The sequence below is a fragment of the Eulemur rufifrons genome, chromosome 24 (assembly GCF_041146395.1).
Source record: "Eulemur rufifrons isolate Redbay chromosome 24, OSU_ERuf_1, whole genome shotgun sequence".
Taxonomy (NCBI): domain Eukaryota; kingdom Metazoa; phylum Chordata; class Mammalia; order Primates; family Lemuridae; genus Eulemur; species Eulemur rufifrons.
Window position 1 is genome coordinate 30638359 of NC_091006.1, and position 22114 is coordinate 30660472.

Consider the following 22114-nt stretch of genomic DNA (forward strand, 5'->3'; position numbering starts at 1 on the left):
AAATTTGGGTTTAACAATAGCAGAATACTTACAGAGTCTTCTGATAATGAACGGCGGCAAAGATCTAAAAGAGAAAAAAATTGTTTTAAAAGTAATATTTTTGGGTAAATGTCATTTCTTTCACCATTCTAAGGAGGAAGAACTAACTTCCTGGGCAGAAATTCCAAGGTAATCATAATAACAAGAAAACTTGAAATTTACATTAGCATCAAATATACATACAAATGTTATCAGTCTCTGATTATTCTAGCTCTTTGGCACTTTTCTTTCATTTGTCGTCTCCATGCTAAAACTTTTTAAAGGGCATTTTAAAAAAATAAATGTAATAAACGTTGATTGCAAAAAATCAATTAAAGTATAAAAATAAATAATCTTATCATCCAGAAATAAACATTGCTAGCATTTCAGTTAGTTTTTTTTTTGTAAATACACAGCTGCATTTAAAAATTAAAGTGGGACCTTGTACACACTATTTTGAAACATCCCTGGCCCACTTACTATACTGTGGACATCTTTATGTTACAACAAATACAGATCTACATTACTGTACTATTTTTTGTTACTGGTTTTAATGACTGCACAATTATCTACTTTGTTATCTATATAATTTATAGTAAAAGTTAGCCAATTCTTTAACAGCACAGAAACTCATGCTGTTCTTAAGTTTTTGTTCTTATGAATAGCCCTTCAATTAACTTTCATGGAGATACATATGTGAATTTATCTAAATATTTCCTTAAATTTCTAGAAATGGAATTATTGGATCAAAGGGTATGTAAATTTTAAAATCTGCTACACATCACCAAGCCTCTCTCATTGCAAAGTCTGTACTACTTTTATACTCAAATCTGCAATGTATGAGAATGTTCTTCACTGGATATGATCAAGAAATTACAGTAATTTTTTTTTTTTTTTTTTGAGACAGGGTCCACTGTGTTGCCTGGGCTATAGTGCAGTGGCATCATCATAGCTCACTGCAAGCTCAAACTCCTGGGCTCGAGCAATCCTCCTGCCTCAGTCTTCCTAGTACCTTGAACTACAGGTGTACATCACCATGCCGGCCAATTTTTAAAAAATTTTTTGTAGAGACAGGGTTTCGCTATGTTGCTCAGACTGGTCTCAAACTCCTGGCCTCAAGCAATCCTCTTGCCTCAGCCTCCCAAAGTGCCCGCGTTGAGTCATTGCACTTGGCTGAAATCATAATTCTTAAACAGATTTTTCCTCTTATGATGCTCTTTAATCTTTGCTCTTCTTTTAACCTTCAATATTTAACAGTAAAACAGACCGTGTTTCATCTTTTTTTCCTCCTCATCATTCACTGCAGTCCCTACAACATTGCTTTTATAGCTTCCAGGGAAAATGTACACAGAAAAAAAGACTAAATGTTTCAGAAGTTAAGATCAGACATAAGTTGTCAAATAAATTAATTTCCTTTTTTCTTAATTAAAATCTTAAAAGCATGTAAATATTATATACAGAAACATACTAAGAAGTTAAAATGTGTTTGAATGACTATACATAAATGTAGTGTGTGACAGGCATACCATATTACTTGAGTACCTATTTAACAATAACTTATATTTACTGAATGCTTATATTATATGCCATGTACTATTGTAAATGCTTGATGTTAATTAACTCAATTTACATTTAACATTCATAGTAACTTGTTCAAAACCTACTCATCAAAATTTAAACTTTAAGGTCTGGTATGGTTGAAAATGGACAAATGAACTGGCTTAGGTATTAGACAAAAATATAGGACAGATGTGGTCAAAAAGAGAAAAAGTAGGTGAATTTTGACAAATTCTCATTGGACCTATAACTTGCATTTAATAATTTTATAAAAGTCAAATACAGTTTTTAAAGATACTCCGCCAAGTTACATGCATGTTATATTTGTTATACTTCCAACCTTCAGCTTTCTGTAGGATTTTCATTGCCTGGTTGAGCTGGCCTTGTCCTATCAGTGCACATGCAGCATTGTAGCACAGTTCATGTGTGCCTTCTTGGAGGCCCAAGTTCTCCTGTGACAGAGCAAAATAACAGTCAAACACTAGACATGAATATTATTTCATGGCTATATTGGTACAAAAGGATACTTACTGGAACCACTTTTTCCCAATTGCTTTGAGCTGCAACGACTGCTGAAAGGTTTGTTTTCCTCTCCTCATCATAATCATCTTGGGAGTTTCGGACGAGATCTCTATACACTGCTAAACATTCATCATAGCGTTCCAAACGGTATAACTGAAGGACAAATAGCAAGTAAAAAATCAGAAACAAATATAGTATTATGTCTCTAACACCTCAAAAGCCCTTTTGGAACCACTAATTAGGAATCTTAATACAGCATAACATGGACAATTCTTTATTTTTTATAATTTTTTTTTTTTTTTTTGAGACAGGGTCTTGCTCTGTTGCCCAGGCTGGAGTGCAGTGGCACAATCATAGCTCACTGCAGCCTCAAACTCCCAGTATCAAGTGATCCTCCTGCCTTAGCCTCCCAAGTAGCTGGGACTATAGGTATGCACTGCCATGCCTGGCTAATTTTTTTATTTTTTGGCAGAGATAGATCTTGCTATGTTGCCCAAGTTGGTCTCAAACTCCTGGTCTCAAACAATCCTCTTGCCTCAGCCTCCCAAAGTGCTTAGATTACAGGTATGAGCCACCATGCCTAGCCTATAATTTTTAAGTTAGTTTTGTGATACTTTGAAAAAGTTACTTGCAATGAATCCTTATTAAATTGCAGATTTGTAGGCATGATTCAGTTTAGAAAAGTTATTTTCTTTAAAGGGCTATGAAACGAAACCTTTCTATAGAATTCGACGCTGTTACCTAAATCTGAATTGAAATGGAAACATTTTTCCACAACACAAAATGATTAGTAAGCCCCAGTAAACATAAAATTTAATGTTGGCGGAGACTTACTTCCTATGAATTCACTAAATATATCTTCATTTTATCTTTCTCAGAAACCAGCTATCATATAGTGTAGTCTCAAGTAGACACAACATAATTTCTGCTTATTTCATTCAAGCTGTCCTCAAGGAACAATAACTGCCCCTCTAGGTCAATTAGTCCACTAAGCATGACAGAGACTGGTGCTTTTCATCAACCTAAAAATGCCGGGGTTTACCCTAAACTTACCCAGTTTAACTTAATAGTTCTTTATAGACCTACAATCCATGCATTCACCCAAATCTTTCTTCAATCCATTTATTTGTACTATTAAACTTATACTACCCCTTGGGAACAATACGTTAGATACATTATTTGCCCTACACTGACATTTTAAAAATCCTTACGGGGGTTTTGTTAGTTCTAATATGCACATTTCTGTCCTCTTCTCATTAATAGTCCTATTTTACATTAGGCTTAATTTTATGGTCTCAAAATCCTTTTAGAATACCTCCACAATTTCATGAACTAGCTGAAGTCATCCAAATTCTTATCCATCATGATTTCCTCTATTTTAAACTTAGAGTAAAATATCAGTTAAATAATAGAAAGAAATGCTATTTCAAATCTGTGTAAATGCATACGCTCACTGGCCTTCATCTTTCCAACTAAAAAATCCAAATTACACAGAACAGTGCTTTCATTTATTTTAATTTTCTAATTGCCCTGAGGAAGTCATTTGTTCACAGAACATGATATATGCAACTGTTTGTATGAAGATCAAGAACAGGGAATATGTTCAAACCTCAAGAACTGGGTAAGTGGCCAGTTTTGGGGAGCATCAGGATAGGCTGGGTTTCCTCATCCCTGCTCCTTGCTAGAGGTATAGTCATGCTCATTCAGGATGATTGTCAACAGGTATTTTAAAGCAGTAATTACCACTTGTCCATAAAGCTCCTTTAGTTTGCCTGTTGGCTGGCTGGCAGTTTCTATTGTCTTCAAGGCATTCTCAATTCTGTTCAGCCTGTACTCACAATATGCCTTCTCAAAGGAGAGAGAGTTACTAAGGAGGGAAAAAAAACAATATCTGATTATTATCTAATAATGCAGAGCAGCCACTATATGCCAGACACTGCTCTAAGCACTTGTATATTAATTTATTTAATCCCCATAACAACAGATAAGAAAACTGACAGAGGTTAGTGACTTGTCCAAAAAATCAGACAGCTCATAAGTAGCAGAATATATAATATTATATTCACTTCCCTAGCCTCTCTTGCTTTCATGGATATTCTTATTAGAATTATTGGCCTCTTGAAACAAACATTTAAGAAGGAAATCATGAGTCAGCTAAATAACTGTCTTAGATACAAAGACAATCTGAACAATGTTTTAAATGGATTATTTTAGAAGTTTCTTAAGTCCATTAATAAAATAATAAGCCATATAATGTCTCTTTTGTCTTGTTAAAGAAACATACGACTAGCAAAGAAAAAGTAACTACAAATCTTAACACAGTACTTGTAATCAAACAACTGGTAGCACACAACCACAAAAGCACTAGTTACAAACACACACTTAAAAATTCATACACATTAATGTAATACCTCATTTTAAAGTTTCAATCATAACCCATGAGGAAAAAGTACTTATTGAAGCAAATGGCAATATCCTTTATTCATTTACCTAACAAAAATTTTTTTTATAAATACTCTTATCCAAGACTCATTAACAAAAATTTTTTGAAAAGTTCCTTTATCTCACATTCAAAATACTGGATTTTAGCATAAACATTTTAACAGTAGAAAGCAGTATCCCACTTCCCTCTTATTTTTAATATAGTTTAAAATTAGTTTTTAACCTATAATACATTTATGTGGCTCAAATAAAGATATACACTAAGAAGACTTTATTCTAATTGTTATCCAAATCTAACCTGTTCCTACTCACCCCTACAAGTGACTATTTTTATTCATTGTTCCTTCTACTGTTTGTTTTTACAAGCACAGGCAAATACATATATATATATTTTTATATCCTGTTCTTACAAAATGAAGTATATTATATACTGTTCTGCGGCCTATAAACCAGTATCCCATTAAAGAATAAATATGCTGTAAACTTAATTTTGATAACATTTCTTTTGGGGCCTAGGCATAAATATAAAAAAAAAAATCAAATTACAGTAAAAATTCAGAATATAAGTTCACATTTCATGAAATGATAAATAAAAGAAAAAGATTAACAACAACAAACAAAACCTGCTATATATTTTAAATACTGTTAAACAACTCTGATACTGAAAGATCTTGGCCTAAAATAACACTCACCTAAATAATTTTCAATGGAGTTAGTCATAGAAGTCAGGTTGACTGCCATATCATTCTAGAGACTTCTATCAATATAGACATTTATATGCTACACTCTTATGTATCCCTACCCTACATGTTCTGCCCTCTGTGCCCTTTTTTTTTTTTAAATTAAATTTCTATGAGTCATTCTCCCTATATCTTCCAAGAACTCTTGTTATGTTTATGCCCCACATCCCCTATGGTTTACCTCCTCCTTAGCAGCTCAAAGAGAAGATGAATAAAAAAAAAGCTCCCTAGGGCCGAAAAGAAGAAAAGTTACCAGTGGTCCTTTCAGTTTCTGAAACACTATTGGCAAGCCAAAGAAAAAGAAAAAGGAAGGAAAAAAAAGGTCAGGCTGGGGCATGGTGGATCACACCTGTAATCCTGGCACTCTGGTAGGCCAAGGCGGGAGGATCACTTGAGGTCAGCAGTTTGAGACCAGCCTGAGCAAGAGTGAGACCCCGTCTCTACTAAAAATAGAAAAATTAACAGGGCGTGGTGGCATACACCTGTAATCCCAGCTACTTGGGAGGCTGAGGCAGGAGAATGGCTTGACCCATGGAGTTTGAGGTTGCTGTGAGCTAGGCTAACACCAGCACTCTATCCCAGGTTAACAGAGTGAGACTTCGTCTCAAAAAAAAAGATCAAAAATCAGTGAATAGTGGGGAAAAAACATGGAGGATACAACTATAGTAAAAGTATTTCTAATAACTGCACAAACAACTGAATCACTTACTTGGCTAACACTTTGGTGTGAGTATTGATGACATTCAAGGCTTCCTTGAAACTTCCATTCTGAATAAGGCATACCACTTTACAGTGCAGGGCAGTTACATCATCTTTGTTGATCTGCAGTACTAGAGAACAATTTTAGGAAAGTCATTTTTAAATCCATTTCTTTTTCACATTCTACTAAATTTTCTTATCCAATCTCAGGAAGCTATTTTATTGCAGTATAAATTTTATTGCAGTATAAATGATTGTTTGAAACAATTGGTCAAAACAGGAAAAAAAACTGATCATTACTTCTAACTTAAGAAGTGACAATAAGGAGAGTTATAGATTAGATTTTCAATGATACAAAGATTCCCAAGATGCATGTACCGAAAAAGTGCAGTGAAATAAAGAAGCAAAAAAGAAGCTCTTTCTTCAGCTTTCTCATCTTGGGTGCATGCTACACACTACATATTTCATTACTTCATAGGGAAAGAAAAAAGTTCATGCAGAATTTGGAAGCAAATGACTTAAGTTTAGTGCAAGATTGCCACTAAATGCCTTGAGGTCTTGGGCAAATCATTTAGTGGCCAAATCTCAGTTTTCTGAGCTACAAAATGAATAGGAAAGCATTACCTGTTTAACAAGGTTATCAAGAACATGAAATGAGAATATTTTAGAAAAAACTTACTAACTATAAAGTATAATGCAAAGACAATTTATCTTGCTGGCGATGTTTCCAAAATCATTCAAAATTTCCCTTTTCACCTAAGATGACCAAGGAGAAGTACCAGGAAGAACTCAGGTGGCCAAGATTGAATGCTAACAGCTGTTCAGTATCAAAATGATCAGGATCACATTAATAGTTACCTTTGTTCTGAGCAACTACAGTTCAATTCTCAGTCTAAGAATCAAAGGAATTTCTACCACTTAAGAAAATATATATATTTGCAAACAAATTAACAACCTTTGCTGATTAAAGAACGCCTGCAAAATACTTACTACACTGCTAAGTTTATAGTATTGGTTGGAGGCCTAGCCAAAGGCTAAAGTTAATTCAAACAAATTTAGAAATAAATTCTAATTAGCAGCTATTTTCCTCAACATCTGAAATCACCAAAAGTGCAGTGTGGGCCCAATCACTACTTTTCACATTAACCCAGCATTAGGTTGTTGAAAATTATTTATATAGCCTTGCATGTTACTGACATACTGCTTTGAACAGCTAAACCTGTCTTGGTAATTACATTTCCAAGTCTAACATACACAGGCTGTATCTTCAGTGGAGAATTGAGCACGAAGGAGAATATTAAACACCATGGCCATGTTACAGTCATGTAGTAAAACGATAAAAGAACATAATGAGTTGAACCTCACGCCAATGGCATTAAAACTTGAAATTATCCCTTACAGGGCAAAAAACAAGCCAAAGTTTTCTTCGACATTATTTCAAATGTTGGTGCTTTCCCTCCTGGCTTAATAACATTTAAGAGATTCTGTCTGTGGGAATGACAGGCCTAACATCCAGATCCAGCCCTTCCTTCTCTCCCCCCTTAGAATCTGTACAGCTTCCACCTAGTCAGCACCAGCTTCTGAATTACGTGTCCCAGGCAGGTTCCTCCCCCTACAGCGGCCCAAAAGAACAAGCTCCCTCAGTAATACCGTCTTGATCAATGAGCTCAAGAGGAAGAAGAAAAGGAGAAAATTTGGAATATTTGTGAAATAAGACAGCAGAAAAGGAAGCAAATAAGGCAACGTTTGAAGAGGCTCCGGGAGTTGCTGTCTCTTTAAATCCCTCCCTCGTTTCCCAAGGGGGGTAAAGAGGGAAGTACACGTGGCTCTAACCAACCGGGGACCCCGGGACGGCCTAGTGAGAGTGGAAGGGCTGTGACATGCGCTTGCCCAACATTCGGGCCAGAATCCGGAGGGAAAGGGGAGAAGGGGTCTCCCCTCCCCACGTCTACCAGAGGTGGTCGCGCGCGCAGGAAACGGGCCACATCCTTCCGCAGGCCCGGGCCCGCCCAGACACTTACTCTTGTTGACGGTCTTGAGAGCGCGCGTGAAGTCACCGTTCTGGCCATAACGGTTCACTTCACTCCACAGCGCAGGTACTGAAACCCCCCCGCTGCCGCCGCTCGCCATCTTGGAGGAGAGGAGGGGAGGGGCGGGGGCGACCTCTGCCCCGGAAGAAGATCTCCGAGGCAGCCAAGTGGAGGAGGAAGCTGATGGTTGCTAGGCGTCGAGGGGTCGTGACCGTCTTCAGCGCTGAGACAGCTTCAGAGACTGTAATCTTCCGCTCTCGTGGCAAGAAATTTGCGTCAATAAAGTCGAAACACCTTGCCTGAAATTCTGGAGAAAAGAGGCATTGAATTTTGGGAAGGGGTTGAGAAGAGGTTCGCCAGTTTGGGCTCAAAGCAGCGTGCTTCCAGGCAACCGTTACGGTAGAGGCAGTGTCCTGGTCCCACGACACAGGGCTGGACGACGGCCTATGGGAGATAAATAAAAGGTCTTTGAGGTGGTAAATAAAGTACCAAGTAGAAACCCTAGGGAGTCGTTTGAAGGAGAGCCAGAGAGGCATGACTTCTTATTGGTGCTTGAGAATATACTTCAATTAGGAATTGACACTTGAAAGGGATCTTGAAAGATGATTAGGAGAACCTGGGGTAAGTGGGGGAGGACATTCACGCAGAAAAACAAACGTGAGGAAAGGTAAAGTAGAAGAAAAGAATCACTAGTTGCAAAGCATGTTTGGCAAAAACCCGTTGGCTTCCCTTTTGGCTCAAGTTCAGGAGCAGTTGGCTATAACGCTGGAAGAGTAATGGAATGAAAATGTCTAGGTTCCTGGCTCTGTGAACAAGTTATTTAGTTTCTTGGAGCCTGTTTTCCCGACTGTAAAATAGGAATATATTTGTTCCAGGGATATAAGATAATTCTTGCATCTGTAAGCATCTTGCATAGTAAACACTCAACACAGACATAGGAGTTTAGGGTTTGTGTAAGACTGTAAACATCAAGATATGTTGGAATGTAAGAAGAGAGTGGACACATTGGGTACATTTGAGGTGACTGACATGACATTTTATTGAACAGCCTACTTTGCATACTCATTTTTGTCAGCTTTGCTCACAGCAACCTCAAACTCCTGGGCTCAAGCGATCCTCGTGCCTCAGCCTCCCAAGTAGCTGGGACTACAGGCAAGTGCCACCATGCCCGGCTAATATTTTCTATATATTTTTAGTTGTCCAGATAATTTCTTTCTATTTTTTAGTAGAGACGGGGTCTCGCTCTTGCTCAGGCTGGTCTCGAACTCCTGAGCTCAAACAATCCTCCCGCCTCGGCCTCCCAGAGTGATAGGATTACAGGCGTGAGCCACCGCGCCCGGCCTTGTTATATATTCTTCCCCCCCCCCCCCCCCCGCAAGCTATACTCCTCTAACACTGTGTAGTTGTGTGTCCCATAACTCTGCGAATTTGCACTTTTATTCATTTGACAATTTATCCTGTATATGCTTGTGCCAGGCATTACAGTATTTGTTAGGGATACACTTGAAAACAAAGAAGGCAACCCAGTGTACTCATGGAGTTTATTTTCTAGTTGGGAAAGAGAGGCAATAAACAAATATATACTGTTTGGTGATAATAAATTCTATGAAGAAAATTAAGGAAAGGTAACAGATTGAGTATAGACTATGAGGAGTTAGAGTCCCTCCTTTTCATTCACAGTATACACTTGTTCTTTAGACAGCAAATAGTCCCTCTTACTTTGTGTATTCATGATAGTCTATCATATTCCATATTAAGACTTAATATAGTGTTTTGAAATTGTCTGGCCTTGGAAGACTCTAAGACTCACCGAGGGCATAAATTGAATTTTGTTCATCATTGCATTCCCAGGGTCTTACACATACATAGTAGGTTCTATTAGTCAGGGTTCGCCACAGAAACACAACCAATAGGATATATAGAGAATTATTATAAGGAATTGGCTCAGCAAAATGGAGGCTGAGAAGTTCCATGATCTGCCTTCTGCAAGCTGAAGGCCTAGGAAAGCTGGTGGTGTAGTTCATCAACTCTGTGAGGCAGGGAGAAGTATTATTATTTAGCTCCATTTTACAAATGAGAACTGATGCTCAAAGACTGATGTGCTCAACAAAATATTCTGATTTCTGTTCCATTATTTTCACTGTACCACAATGTGAGATTAACAACTCCACCCCAAGTACTTGAGATGTGGAAAACGGAATGCAAAAATACCATTAAAAGCAATCATTTTCAATGGCTTTCTAAGGACTGCGGGGCTGAAACAGCAGGGAAGAGGTTGTGGATGCTCCATGGCATATCACACTGTCTTTTTTCGTAGTCTTAGAAATTAATTAAACCAGCTGATGGGAATAGTTATTAAATTCTAGGTAATTTTCATGGTGAATTAGTTCCATTCATTCTACCCTCTACACACTCTGCCAAATAGATATTACATAATACATTCATATGCCAGGAAGTGCTTTACATACATCAAGTCATTTAATTTTCTTAACGACCCTATGAGGTAGGTACTATTATTAGTCCCAGTTTACACATGATGAAATTGGCTTATGAACTAAGGAAGATTTCACTGATGCTTAACAAAAAACAGAAAAATAAAACAATATAGTGAAACAAGGCTAAATTTATATAAAGTTGTTTTTTTAATTTGTGATTATACCCTTTCTAGATTTTGCATGTTCTTACATGAACTCACTGGCCTGGTAGCTGGTATTGATTTTGGGAGGTAGCAAGAAATACAAACTAGCTAAAGTATAGATGAGACTATTGGAAAAGGAGACTATTGGAAAGGAGAACTTAAGGCAGAAGGGAAGTAGTGAGCCAGTTGAACAAAAGATCAAAAGAAGAGAACATAGAGGTTAGCAAGGGGACTTAATATGCTTCATAGATTCGCTGCCTAAAATCTGTACTTGATGAATACAGGAAAGAAAAAAGGAGGAAACACTGTAATGGGATCAATTCAGACCAAATCATAGGTTAGCTAAGATTCAAATAACACATAGTTGACTTGTCAGTAACAGCTGCTCCTATAGAAGTGAATCTTGCTAGGTCCACTGCCCAGACTTATATTAGCATAAAAAAGAAACTAATTATGGTTAGTGACCAAGGAGATTCCAATTTCTGAAAGTGATGGCAGGGTGTAGCTAAAATATGTGTATTACTAGAAATAAAAAGTTTGTGATCCAAAGAGACACCCACCATACCAAGTTACATAGCCAAGTAAGATTTACTACATCTTTTATTTGGGATGGCAACGGCCCATGACTCTACTTCCATGGGAAACTGCCCTAATACCCATCAGAAAAGGTTTCAGGAAAAAACCCTCTTCATGGATTCCACAGTGCCCCTTCATCTTACATCATGTGTCTCCCCTACCCCCAGCACCAAACTCAACTTTCGTTAAAAAAATAAATACAAAACTTATCTCTAAGAAAAGATACTAATGAGTGCGATGTGCACTGTCTAGGGGATGGACACGTGTGAAGCTCTGATTTGGGGGGAAGGGGGGAGCTAGGGCAATATATGTAACCTAAACTTTTAGTATCCCCATAATATGCTGAAATAAAAAAAGATACATGTAAATACACATCATTTCCAGACATACTGACTGCAAATAAAAAAACCATACCTTTAGGATTTTGTAAAGACCATGAAGTGAAAGAGGACTATATTGCTCTTCCCACCTAAGAGATAACCATATAACTTTCTAAAACTTACGAGTTGAGATAAAGATGAATAAGTTTAAAACTCTTTAATAGGACATTATTAGTACTTATAAAATATATTTGCTTATCTACCTACAATGACTATTTCCAGGGGGATTAGGAAAGCTGTCAAAAATCCCCAAAGATCATCAAGTAAAACAATGACTATAGGCAGCCAAAAAACTCACGTGTGTGCATCTGCGCCTGTGTATGAGATTCACAAATCAGCATTACAATCCAAGAACAGAAGACAGGTGGCAAAAAGGAAAGTCGTTGCTCAAAGTTAACATGCTCACTTTGTGGACGTGGGGAAGAACAGAAAGAAAGTCTTCTTCCTCAGAAAATCCATGAATGAGAGAATACATGAGGTGCCCTCTGGACAGAGCTTAAAGAAACAGGTGCATACACAGACTCTTTTAAAAAGTGTTAATATTGCATTTACTTGGAAAGATGTGAATAAAGTTAACTAACATTACAAAAAAATTCACTATCTATAAAGAAATATTAATAAATATGCTGTTAGTTTACTAATCCATGAATCTAGAGAAGCATTCATTTACGAATACATTTTGTTTTCTGATTTTAAACCCTCTTTTCATTTTGCCTGATTTTTTTTCCTGAAGCTAAACTAGAAATTGTAGGTTTCCCCTAAAAAATGCAATGCCATTCTTTCTTATAAATTACATTCTGATTTTCTTGTCAGCCAACTTCAAGGAAATCCACGTGTTCAATATGCTTGCTCGCAGCTTGCACCATACCAAATGGTTGTTTAATCCAAATATCTGAGCGGCAAACTGAGCTGATCCCTCTGGAGAAAGTATGGTTGAACAGCCCAGACCTATTGGTTCAGAAAGAAAAAGAAAAAATTGCGCTGTTCAGTTAGTAATGAAAATATAACCTTGTAAATCATTTTATACTCAGAGTAGTCCTGTGAGCATAGAAAATAAAAAGCTACTGCATTAGTCTTATCTAAAATAGGATCTGTGGAAGGAGTTCATTACTGCAGTGGTAAAGTGATTATAAGAGTAAAGGTTGTAAGTATTTATCTGCCATGAAGAGATACTTTACATACATCATCACCCTTCTCACTGAATCCACTTACAAATAAATTCACTGTTTTGAAACTTCTTTTCACATATACTGCCCCTTTAAATCCCTGGTGAAAGGCAGTAAAAGTAAAATAAGGGACAAGTTAAGTGGGCATGAGCACCTGTTCTTAGACAAACTTGAGGTATATTGTTTTGATAATTTTCTAGCTAATCTTTTCATTTTTACACTTGAACTATTTTAACATTTTTAAGCAGTAAAAAAGTCAAATCCAAAGAATAATTTCAAGAAATGTCAAATTATAAATGTATCCAATAGTATTAAGATCTAAAAGACAGTAGAATATAATATCCTTGGGGCCCCATGTCTACTCAGAGTTTCTTGAGGTGGTACTAATTCTAGTGTTTACTAGAGTCAATGACTAGCCAGCTTATAGATCTAAAAGCTCCAAATTACTTTATTATTATTATATTTCTGTAACCTAGGTTAGAGTGCAGTGGCATCATCACAGCTCAATGGAACCTCAAATTCCTAGGCTCACAAGACTCTCCTGCCTCACCCTCCCAAAGAGCTGGGATTGCTCAAAATTATCCAGCCTGGCTATTTTTGAGCTACTTAATGTTAATTTTAGTGTCCTCATCTGTAAGAAGGGAATGACAACTAGTAGATACCTTATGTGACAACTCAATGAGCTACTGATACAGATAAAGAGCTTGGAGCATTGCTTGGTACACAGCAAGTACTCAATGAATGTCAACAGTTATTAGCATGCTGGGTAGAATGTCCACTCTAATACCTTGAACACCTGTGCTTACTGCCCAGGATTCCCTGATGGCAGAATAGCTTAAATAGTAAAAAGAAAATTAGGTTATATAGTGACTATGATATCAGAGAAAGAGAAATATGGACAGTCTTCGGGATTTTACACAGGTCCACTATAAAATCACTCCTCAAAAGATTAGCCCCAATTCTAGTTATCATGATGTACAAATCTTCCAGATTTCCTGTCTCTCCTTCAACAGTACTACATAAAAACTGCCAAATGGGCAATTTTGCCCATCATGTTCCCCATTTGAAAACTCCACAGATAAAACCTGTATGATTCCTCTGGCACAAAGTTGGTTATAGCTTTATTTATAGCTACACTAGATTTTTATGTTGAGACATTTGCAGAATCAGATTGTCTACTTAAAAATGCATAAAGCATAAGATTTATCTCTGGAACTATATAAAAACAACAGTAAAGAAAATAAAGAAAATAGGAATAAACACAAAGGACAAAGAGATAATAGCTGTAACAATTTGGCAGCTGAAAGGAAAATGCAGTTGTAACTGACTTAGCAGAACAAGGAAACTTAATCCTAAACTGGAAGCAAGGAAAGATGACAATCAACGTGACTGACATAGAACTCCCCCCTAAAGGCTGAGGAATTAATAGCACCAAATACCTTTGGAGGAGGAAATGGAAGGGAAAGTAGGCCTGTAAATGAAGAGGAATGACTGAAAGTCTAAGAAGCCAAAGGGAAAACAGGGAATTAAGTTTATATACATGCTGAAATCCCCAGCTTCCTATACCAAGCTTCCAGAAAGCTGGCAGCCAGGTTTATTCACCCAGCCAGGCAGGGGATTGACACAAAAAAGTTCTCTGTGTAATTCTGTCTAATTCTAGACACTGATGCGAGGGGTCTTTTCAAAGAACCACTCTTCCAATTGGCTTTTTACACTGCCCCATTTTTTTTTTTGAGATAGGGTCTAACTCGGTCGCCCAGACTACAGTGTAGTGGCATGATCATAGCTTACCGCAATCTCAAACTCCTGGGCTCAAGTGATCCTCCTGCCTCAGCCTCAGTAGCTAGGACTACAGGTGCATGCCACCACACCCAACTATTTTTTAAATTTTTGTAGAGATGAAGTCTCACTCCGTTACCCAGGCTGGCCTTGAACTTCTGACCTCAAGAGACTCTCCCACCTCAGCCTCCCAAAGTGTTGGAATTATAAGCATGAACCACTGTGCCCAGTCACTGCTCCACTCTTAAACAGCTGAGGAATGGAATTAATATGAAACACACTATAATAATCTCAGAAAAAAATATTACAAAGATTAAACAAGAAAAAGATGCCATAGAGACAAAAAGTCCAGAGAACAAAAAAGAGCTCTTGGTAATATCCCAGAAAGTATAGCAACAAGAGAAAAAAAATACCATAGAAATTAAGGACGTTCAAATTTGAATAAATCCAAAAATGAGAGAAGAGAGAAAATGGAGGGGTAAGGAAATTAAATAATTCAAGAAAATTCCCCAGGACTAAGGAACCAGAGTTCCAGATTAAAAGAGCCCACTGCAAGTCCATGATGAAACAGACTCACCAAGTCACTTTTTAAGAACAATGAGGGCAGATTTAAGTTTCATTGCTTCTTGGCCTTTTGGCTAAGATCAAGTGTAGTATCTGTTCTTAACCAGTTTAATATCTGATACATCCTCTATCCAAGGACAAGGTATTAAATGGATTTTTGGACATGGGAGATGGAACAGATTACTCTGTCCACTCCATGTGTAGGCCTGGTATTGCAACACCCTTGGAGTAAAGAAAAGTTGTTTAAAAAAATAAATCCTACAAGTTTCAAGAAAGAAATTTGTACAGGATGTAGGATCAGAATGGTGGAAAGGCACTGGAGTTATCTCAATAACTCTGGATGCCAGAAGACAATGGAATAATAATGCTCTCAAAATTCTGAGGGAAAATGATTTTCAACCCAGGATTCTCTTCCTAAAACATCAAATATATGTGGAGCTTCAATAAAAACATTTTAGATATAGAAGGTCAAAGTTTACCTTATACTCTTTTCTCAGGAAGTTAAAGAATGTGCTGCAGCAAAATAAGAAGTAAACCAAGAAAGGCGAAGACATGGGACCTAGGAAACAGGGCATCCAAGACTACAGAAAGGCAAAATGAATCTCTGAAATGATGGTAAGAGATCCTAAGACAACAGCAGTGCAGTAAGCCTAGAGAGAAGCCAGTCCATACGGGACCAGATCAGAGGGCTCAAGTACTTAATGTACTTAACACACATCAAGAGCAGATACATTCAACTGTGAGAAAAGTTTGGGGTTTTAGTAATAAACAAATCAACTCCTACTAAAACAATATTGATTCTCATAACCTGCAGAAGATCAGATCATATTTTGGACTACGATGAACAAATAACAATATTGTTATTCTCTGAGATCTAGTTCTATCAGCCAATAGATTCTAGTTCCTTAAGCGTTATTTATTTTGATCCCCAATTTTTAAAAATAAAATTTCATTTTCCCTACAGAAGTAACAGTCACATTTGGTTTAAAAAACCCAATAACATCAATTCTTGGGGGAAAAAAATCTGAACCGTATCTTACTACACATCTCACCCTGTTTACAGAAAATATAAGGGATAGAAGAGCATTGTTTACCATCACCTGGCAATGTAATCAGCCAATCCAAAATGTAGAAAATTCCACAGGAAAAATAAAAGGGAAAAAAGGAGGGTGGATTGTTGCAGATAAAAAAAAAAACAAAACAAAAAACCAAACTTGAGACATATCAACTAAATGCAATATAAAGACTGTGGTAGATTCTGATTTGAACAAACCAATTGCAAAAACAACTTGGAAGACTTGAATACCAACTAGAAATGAGATGCTTTTAAGAAACTACTACTAATTTTTCTTAGGTGTGAACATGTATCATGATTATGACTTAAAAATTAGAGTTCTTAACGCCTTGAGATAAATGCTTAAAAAATATGTAAGTGGAAAATATGTCTAAGATCTGCTTTAAAATATCCAGCAGGAGGGGGCTATGGATGCAACAAGATGTTAATCACTGGAGCTGGGTAATGGGTACATAAGATTTCATTATCCTATTCTCTCTACTGTTGTGCATGTTTAAAATGTTTGTAATAAATAGTTTTAAAAAATTCAATGCCTCTTACCACTGGGTAGTCGAAGAGAGGACCACACATCCTGAGCTCCCCAGTCTGGCGTGAGGGGAGGACAGCTGATAACTGGATATGCAGTGTTGCCAGACATCACTGGTCCCAAACCATTGCTTCTGCCTGCCACTGCCACAAATACAGTCGGAATGCCATCCCCTAGGGAAATTACACATTTACACTTATGTTAAATATTCAAAAGAGATGTAAAGATAGGTTTTTTTACTTTTTAAAAAAGGCCTGTCTTAATTCCTAGAGTAGTCTACCGGAAGAAGCATACGTAAGGCACTGTTCTTACACATAACATTCCAAATACAATGTTTACTCTGTCACTTACCATAAGCCAAGCAATCAAGTAGCCAGAACAGGTTTGGCTACCTTTGAGATCTATAGTATAAAGGGGATTTCAGGGTGTTAGTGAGGGACTGGCTCATAGGCCTCTCCCAATATTGCTGACCTAAAGGAAGAATGACACCAACTGAACAGGCATCCTTCCTGCTGAGTGGTCCATCAACCAACAGGGTGCAGGGAGACCTAGTTAGTAACTTTAGTTAATAGACTGGACTCTGGTAAATAGAGACTGGAGGTTTAGGAGCACTTCTCAAAATAAGAGCTGAAGGCAAGTTTAATGATACAGCATCCAAATTTTTAAAGACCCCTTGGTATGTATATATATTGAGACAGGGTCTCTCTTCATCACCCAAGCTGGAGCGCAATGGTGTGATCACAGCCCACTGCAGCCCCAAACTCCTGGGCCCAAGCAATCTTTCTGTCTCAGCCTCCCGAGTAGCTGAGACTACAGGCACATGAGACCCCTAGCTAGTTTTTAAATTTTTTGAAGAGACGAGGTCTTGCTATGTTGCCCGGGCCGGTCTCAAACTCCTGGCCTCACGCGATCCTCCTGCCTCAGTTTCCCAAGGATCATAGGCATGAGCCACTGTGCTTGGCCAAGACCCCTTGATATATGTTTTAACGTACCTCTTAAACATTTCTTCCTTTGATAAATTTATAAATTATCTTTGTTCCCTAAAAGCAGTCTTGTAATCTAGACTCTGAAGTTTTACATGTTTGCATTATTCTGGAGCAAGAGTGCTAGCTTTCATTAGCTTATCAAAGGGGTCTGAGACCCACCACCAACACTCACTCCCCCCAAAAATTAATAATTATGCTTCCATAACAATTATCTTCAGAAGGAAAACTCAGTTAACATTTTTTCCAGTTGAGAAAGATTTGGTTGTAGACCCAAGACTCCAATATTTTAGATCAATACTATCGCATTATTTCTTTTATGTACTAAATTCTGAAACTCTTTAAATTTCATATCTGACTGCCTCCCACAAAAGACTGGCCATTAAAGACACCCGAGAGGATCTGCTGTTTCAACCTGAGGCCTCCTATAACTGGTGGGGGACCTACTTTCTATTGGAGCACGTTAGAAACAACACTCCAGGGGCTTATTAGGTAAAGATGCCAGAAGTTCTCATAATTCTAGTCTTTTGGCAAAATCAGAAATACCTGAAGTGCTCCAGTTATTTGAAGTTTACCTTCATACTCAGCTTTAATCCTCAGAGTTTCATCTGGTCCTTTATGGGCAGATGTTACCCGAAGTTCACATGGAATGCCAAAATTTCCACAGGCCTTCTTGATTTTCTCACAGTGACCAAAATCAGAAGTTGAGCCCATCAATACTACAACCCTGCACTGACTTTCTGATTTCAAAAGCAACTGGAAAAGAAAAATGTGGATATGAAAAAGAACGTAAAGACAAAAATGGATAAGCACAGGAATGAGTATCATAAGAGTAGTCACTTTACAGAGCTATAGTTTGTAGTAAAATTACATTGGGGAAGAGTATTTTCTTAACAGACCAAATTAAGACAGAGACACACAAAAAAAATGATAAAGGATTTATTTTTTTTTTAAAAAATCTCTCCATATAAGGAAATGTGGTCTTCATAATTAAGACCTAAAGAACACAATTTTTTAATTTATTTTTATTTATTTTTTTAATAGAGACAGGGGGTCCTACTCTTGCTCAGGCTGGTCTTGAACTCCTGACCTCAAGCAACCTGCCCGCCTCGGCCTCCCAGAGTGCTAGGATTACAGGTGTGAGCCAACATGCCCAGCCAAGAATACAATTTTTAATCAAACTGTGTTTAATATAACAAAAAGCAAGGGAAAATACTCAAATATTTTAATATTCACAAAATTATAATAAAAAAACATTTCATCCTAAGAGCTTTAGTATATTCTGTTTAATGGAGGCTTTAAAGAATAATCGGGCAAACTGGAAGACATTATAAACCTTTGTAAGTTAATTGCTTGGAACTCAAAATGTACCTTCCTATGTGAAAATAATGTTCTAAAGCATGATTATGGTCCTTGGATAACCATCAACCCCATTGAACTTCCACAGAATTATAATAATACCATAAAACTTAAGTGACATTTTAAAGTTACATGGAGTTCCATCCATCCCATGCCAATGGGAACTCTGAGTGGCAGTGGAGGCAGGTAGGAAACGTAAGGTTTCTCCTGCAGGGGCAGAGACAAGACAGGATCCCAGGTTTCCCCAACAGGATCTGAGAGGAGTGTACTGACCAGCTTAATAGCAAGTAATTCCAGAATACCAGTAAGGACAGTCCAGCCGGCACATTTCCTAGAGGTCCTCCTCTCAAAGTCACTAAAGAAAAAGAACTACATTCTCCCTACATTCTCTCCTACTATATTTTTTGAAATAAGATTATCTTAGAAGAAAAACACATAGTACCATACAGGGTTACTACAGGAGGTTTACCTCTACTCTCTCTGCAACCCACTCAAAGTTTTTCTTCACCATCTGGAGCCCTTCAGGAGTTACTTCTTTGAGGTCACGGTAAGACTAGAAAATAAGACAAAGTTTAGAAAACAAGTATCTCTTGTTATCTGAAACTAGCTGGTTTCTGAGTTTTGGGTAGGGAATATGAAGAATTTGCATAGCAAGGGATAAACCTGAAAACGTATCTTAGTCTATAAATCTACTTCCTGAATTAAACTAGAAAAAGTTCAGTAGTGAAGTATACTTTTGTTTTTATTTAAGGTTAAGCGCTTTCTACACTACCAACGATAATGAACTGCCCTGGGAATTCTTCTATGTTAAGTATAGAAAGGATCTTGCCCTAATTTTGTTTTTCTCTTTAGGAAAGAGAAGTGGAGCCTGATCAGATCTAAAAGACTTGGGATAGAGTCCCAGATCTACCCCTTACTCTAGTAATTATGAAGATACTTATCCTCAGTTTTCAATTAGCCAAACAAGTATAATATTAATATTTGCTCTGTTATTGTTGTGAGTCTATTGAGATAATAACTGAGAAATTTGCTTTATAAATGTTAAGTACTATTCTTATGTCAGGATTTAGGAAATATTTATCTTTAAAATTAAATAGCAATCAGCAAATCAGTTCCTGCAGATCACATGGGGCAGAAAAATCAAGTTCATATCATAATAACTGCCTTTCTTTTACTCTGATCTCTTTCTCCTCTAGCTAAGTCTGATCTTGCTAAGGATAAAAAACTTGAAGCATGATTTACCTGCTTGTCTTTCTGTTGGCTTCGATCTCCTGATGGCCAGAGTCTCCAGGAATCATTATCAATAACATCAGCAAGAACAATTTCTTTGGTGGTTACATCAACACCAAATTCAATCTAGAAACAGCGTATCATCAAAGAAAAATTTTTAAGAACTACACTGTACAATATTTCCCAGTTATAACCTTTACTTTCAAATCTCTTTATCTGTACCTTCATATCAACCAGTGTACAGTTTTGGGGCAACCAGGATTTCTCCAGTATTTCAAAAATAGCCTGTGTAGCGTGACTCATGATGTCAACTTCAGTTTGGCCTATAACAAGTCCAGCAAAGCAAAATTTCGCAGCTATTAGCTGTTCCTCAGACCACTGTGGGTCATTATTGGCATCATCCTGTGAATAAAGTACAGCAGAACAATTAATTTAAGCCTAAAATTTTTGAACTCTTCAGAAAAACTAAAGTCTTTTTCTCCTTGAGCATAAAGTCCTCAAAAAAATTTTTTGTTTAAGGTACGCTTTAGTTCAAAGCAGTTACTCTTAACGTGTCTACTTTTAATAGCTACTTTGAAATTCAAACTAGGTAACTTATTCTAGGTCATTAAGTATTTTAAAGAATTTGCTTTCTCTCTATAAACCAATTTAAACACAATTTAAGTTTGTGATTTTTATTTTTCCTTAGTAAGAGTCATCGGATATGACAGGAAAGCCAGAACACATTTTAATCAATCAAATCTCTCCATAACCTCCTGGTTTCATTTTTGATAAGAACTCATACAAGACTCCAAGTCTTTAGGAACATTATTTGATAATCCAAGAGATCTCACAAAGTAAAGAGATTAGCAAAAAATAATTTCGTTTTATTCTAAGTGGGGGTTTCAACTTTACATGACATTTTATAGACTCTTCATGTGCATAATTATAATCATAATATGTACAAGTTATGCAACTCACTGACTGAAAATCCAACACTGACATTGCTTCCCAAGCAGATCTATATTTAACAGCATAAATCAAGATGGATAAAGTAGTCTGAACAAAGCCCATAAAAATTTGTGAGCAGTGATCCTTACATCCTTTATTGTATATATTTTCACTTATAAGAGACATTGATAGTACAGTTTCCCTTGTTAGAATATAAAGACTTCAACAATAAGTTTAAAAAACGTTTGAATTAAATGTTACTGTTTTCTTCCTAATAATGGCTAACTTTATTTTGTTAGTCATCTTGATCCAAATGTAAGTAGATTTTCAGATGTTTTCTTTTAAAAATGTGATTTATCACTGACAATGTGTACATTTTGACGTAAATTTCTGAATGACATCTTCAACATCAAAAGCTTTAATAATGTTCAAATCTTTTGAGCTTGTAATGTAAGTTTCCCACTACATTATAGTAACATATAAAACAGAAGCATAAAATAATTACCTTGAAAAACATTTCCACTTTAGGTGGGTAAAACTTATATCCTTCCTTAACACCAGGATTTCTTTTAAGAAAAGAACCAGTTGCTATTCTTCTGCAAACCCATTCAATTGGTATCATTTCACACTGGGGTGCAATAAAAGCTGTCTCTCCACATTTTTTGGTGAAAGCAGTTTTGATACCTACAAATTGATGACATAAGTTAAAAAAAAGGCACTGAAATTTTATTTAAAAAGGTAGATCTGAGGAACAAAATTCTACACTTTACAAGAAATCTCTATCAAAAATAAATGTAATTTTTTAAAAGGTGAAAGTAGGAAAACAAAATATGGCTTTCTGTTGCTTATCAGAGTATCAAAAAATATTTCATTTAACTGTTACATGGCAAAGTATATACT

At 36.8% G+C, this 22114-nt stretch overlaps 2 protein-coding genes and 1 non-coding gene across 4 annotated transcripts in view; 1 reads left to right on the forward strand and 2 right to left on the reverse strand.

The window, feature by feature from the left end:
* Positions 1–8268, reverse strand: part of SRP72 (signal recognition particle 72) — a 28740-nt gene extending 20472 nt beyond the window's left edge. For both annotated transcript variants that reach the window (XM_069458434.1, XM_069458433.1), the window contains exons 1-6: positions 8000–8268; positions 5989–6109; positions 3841–3964; positions 2107–2250; positions 1916–2027; positions 33–64 (exon numbers count right to left, since the gene is read on the reverse strand). In XM_069458434.1, coding sequence (XP_069314535.1) covers positions 33–64; positions 1916–2027; positions 2107–2250; positions 3841–3964; positions 5989–6109; positions 8000–8108 — 642 coding nt within the window. In that variant the 5' untranslated portion in view covers positions 8109–8268. The remainder of the gene's footprint in view (positions 1–32; positions 65–1915; positions 2028–2106; positions 2251–3840; positions 3965–5988; positions 6110–7999) is intronic.
* Positions 8269–11814: 3546 nt separating this feature from the next.
* PAICS (phosphoribosylaminoimidazole carboxylase and phosphoribosylaminoimidazolesuccinocarboxamide synthase) overlaps positions 11815–22114 on the reverse strand; it is a 35359-nt gene continuing 25059 nt past the window's right edge. The window contains 7 exon segments of the mRNA XM_069456774.1: positions 11815–12550; positions 16727–16885; positions 18271–18451; positions 19524–19607; positions 20297–20410; positions 20507–20686; positions 21720–21898. Coding sequence (XP_069312875.1) covers positions 12393–12550; positions 16727–16885; positions 18271–18451; positions 19524–19607; positions 20297–20410; positions 20507–20686; positions 21720–21898 — 1055 coding nt within the window. The 3' untranslated portion in view covers positions 11815–12392.
* Positions 15166–15353, forward strand: LOC138375219 (U2 spliceosomal RNA). The gene has a single exon (XR_011231469.1). It is a non-coding gene; the product is annotated as a U2 spliceosomal RNA (small nuclear RNA).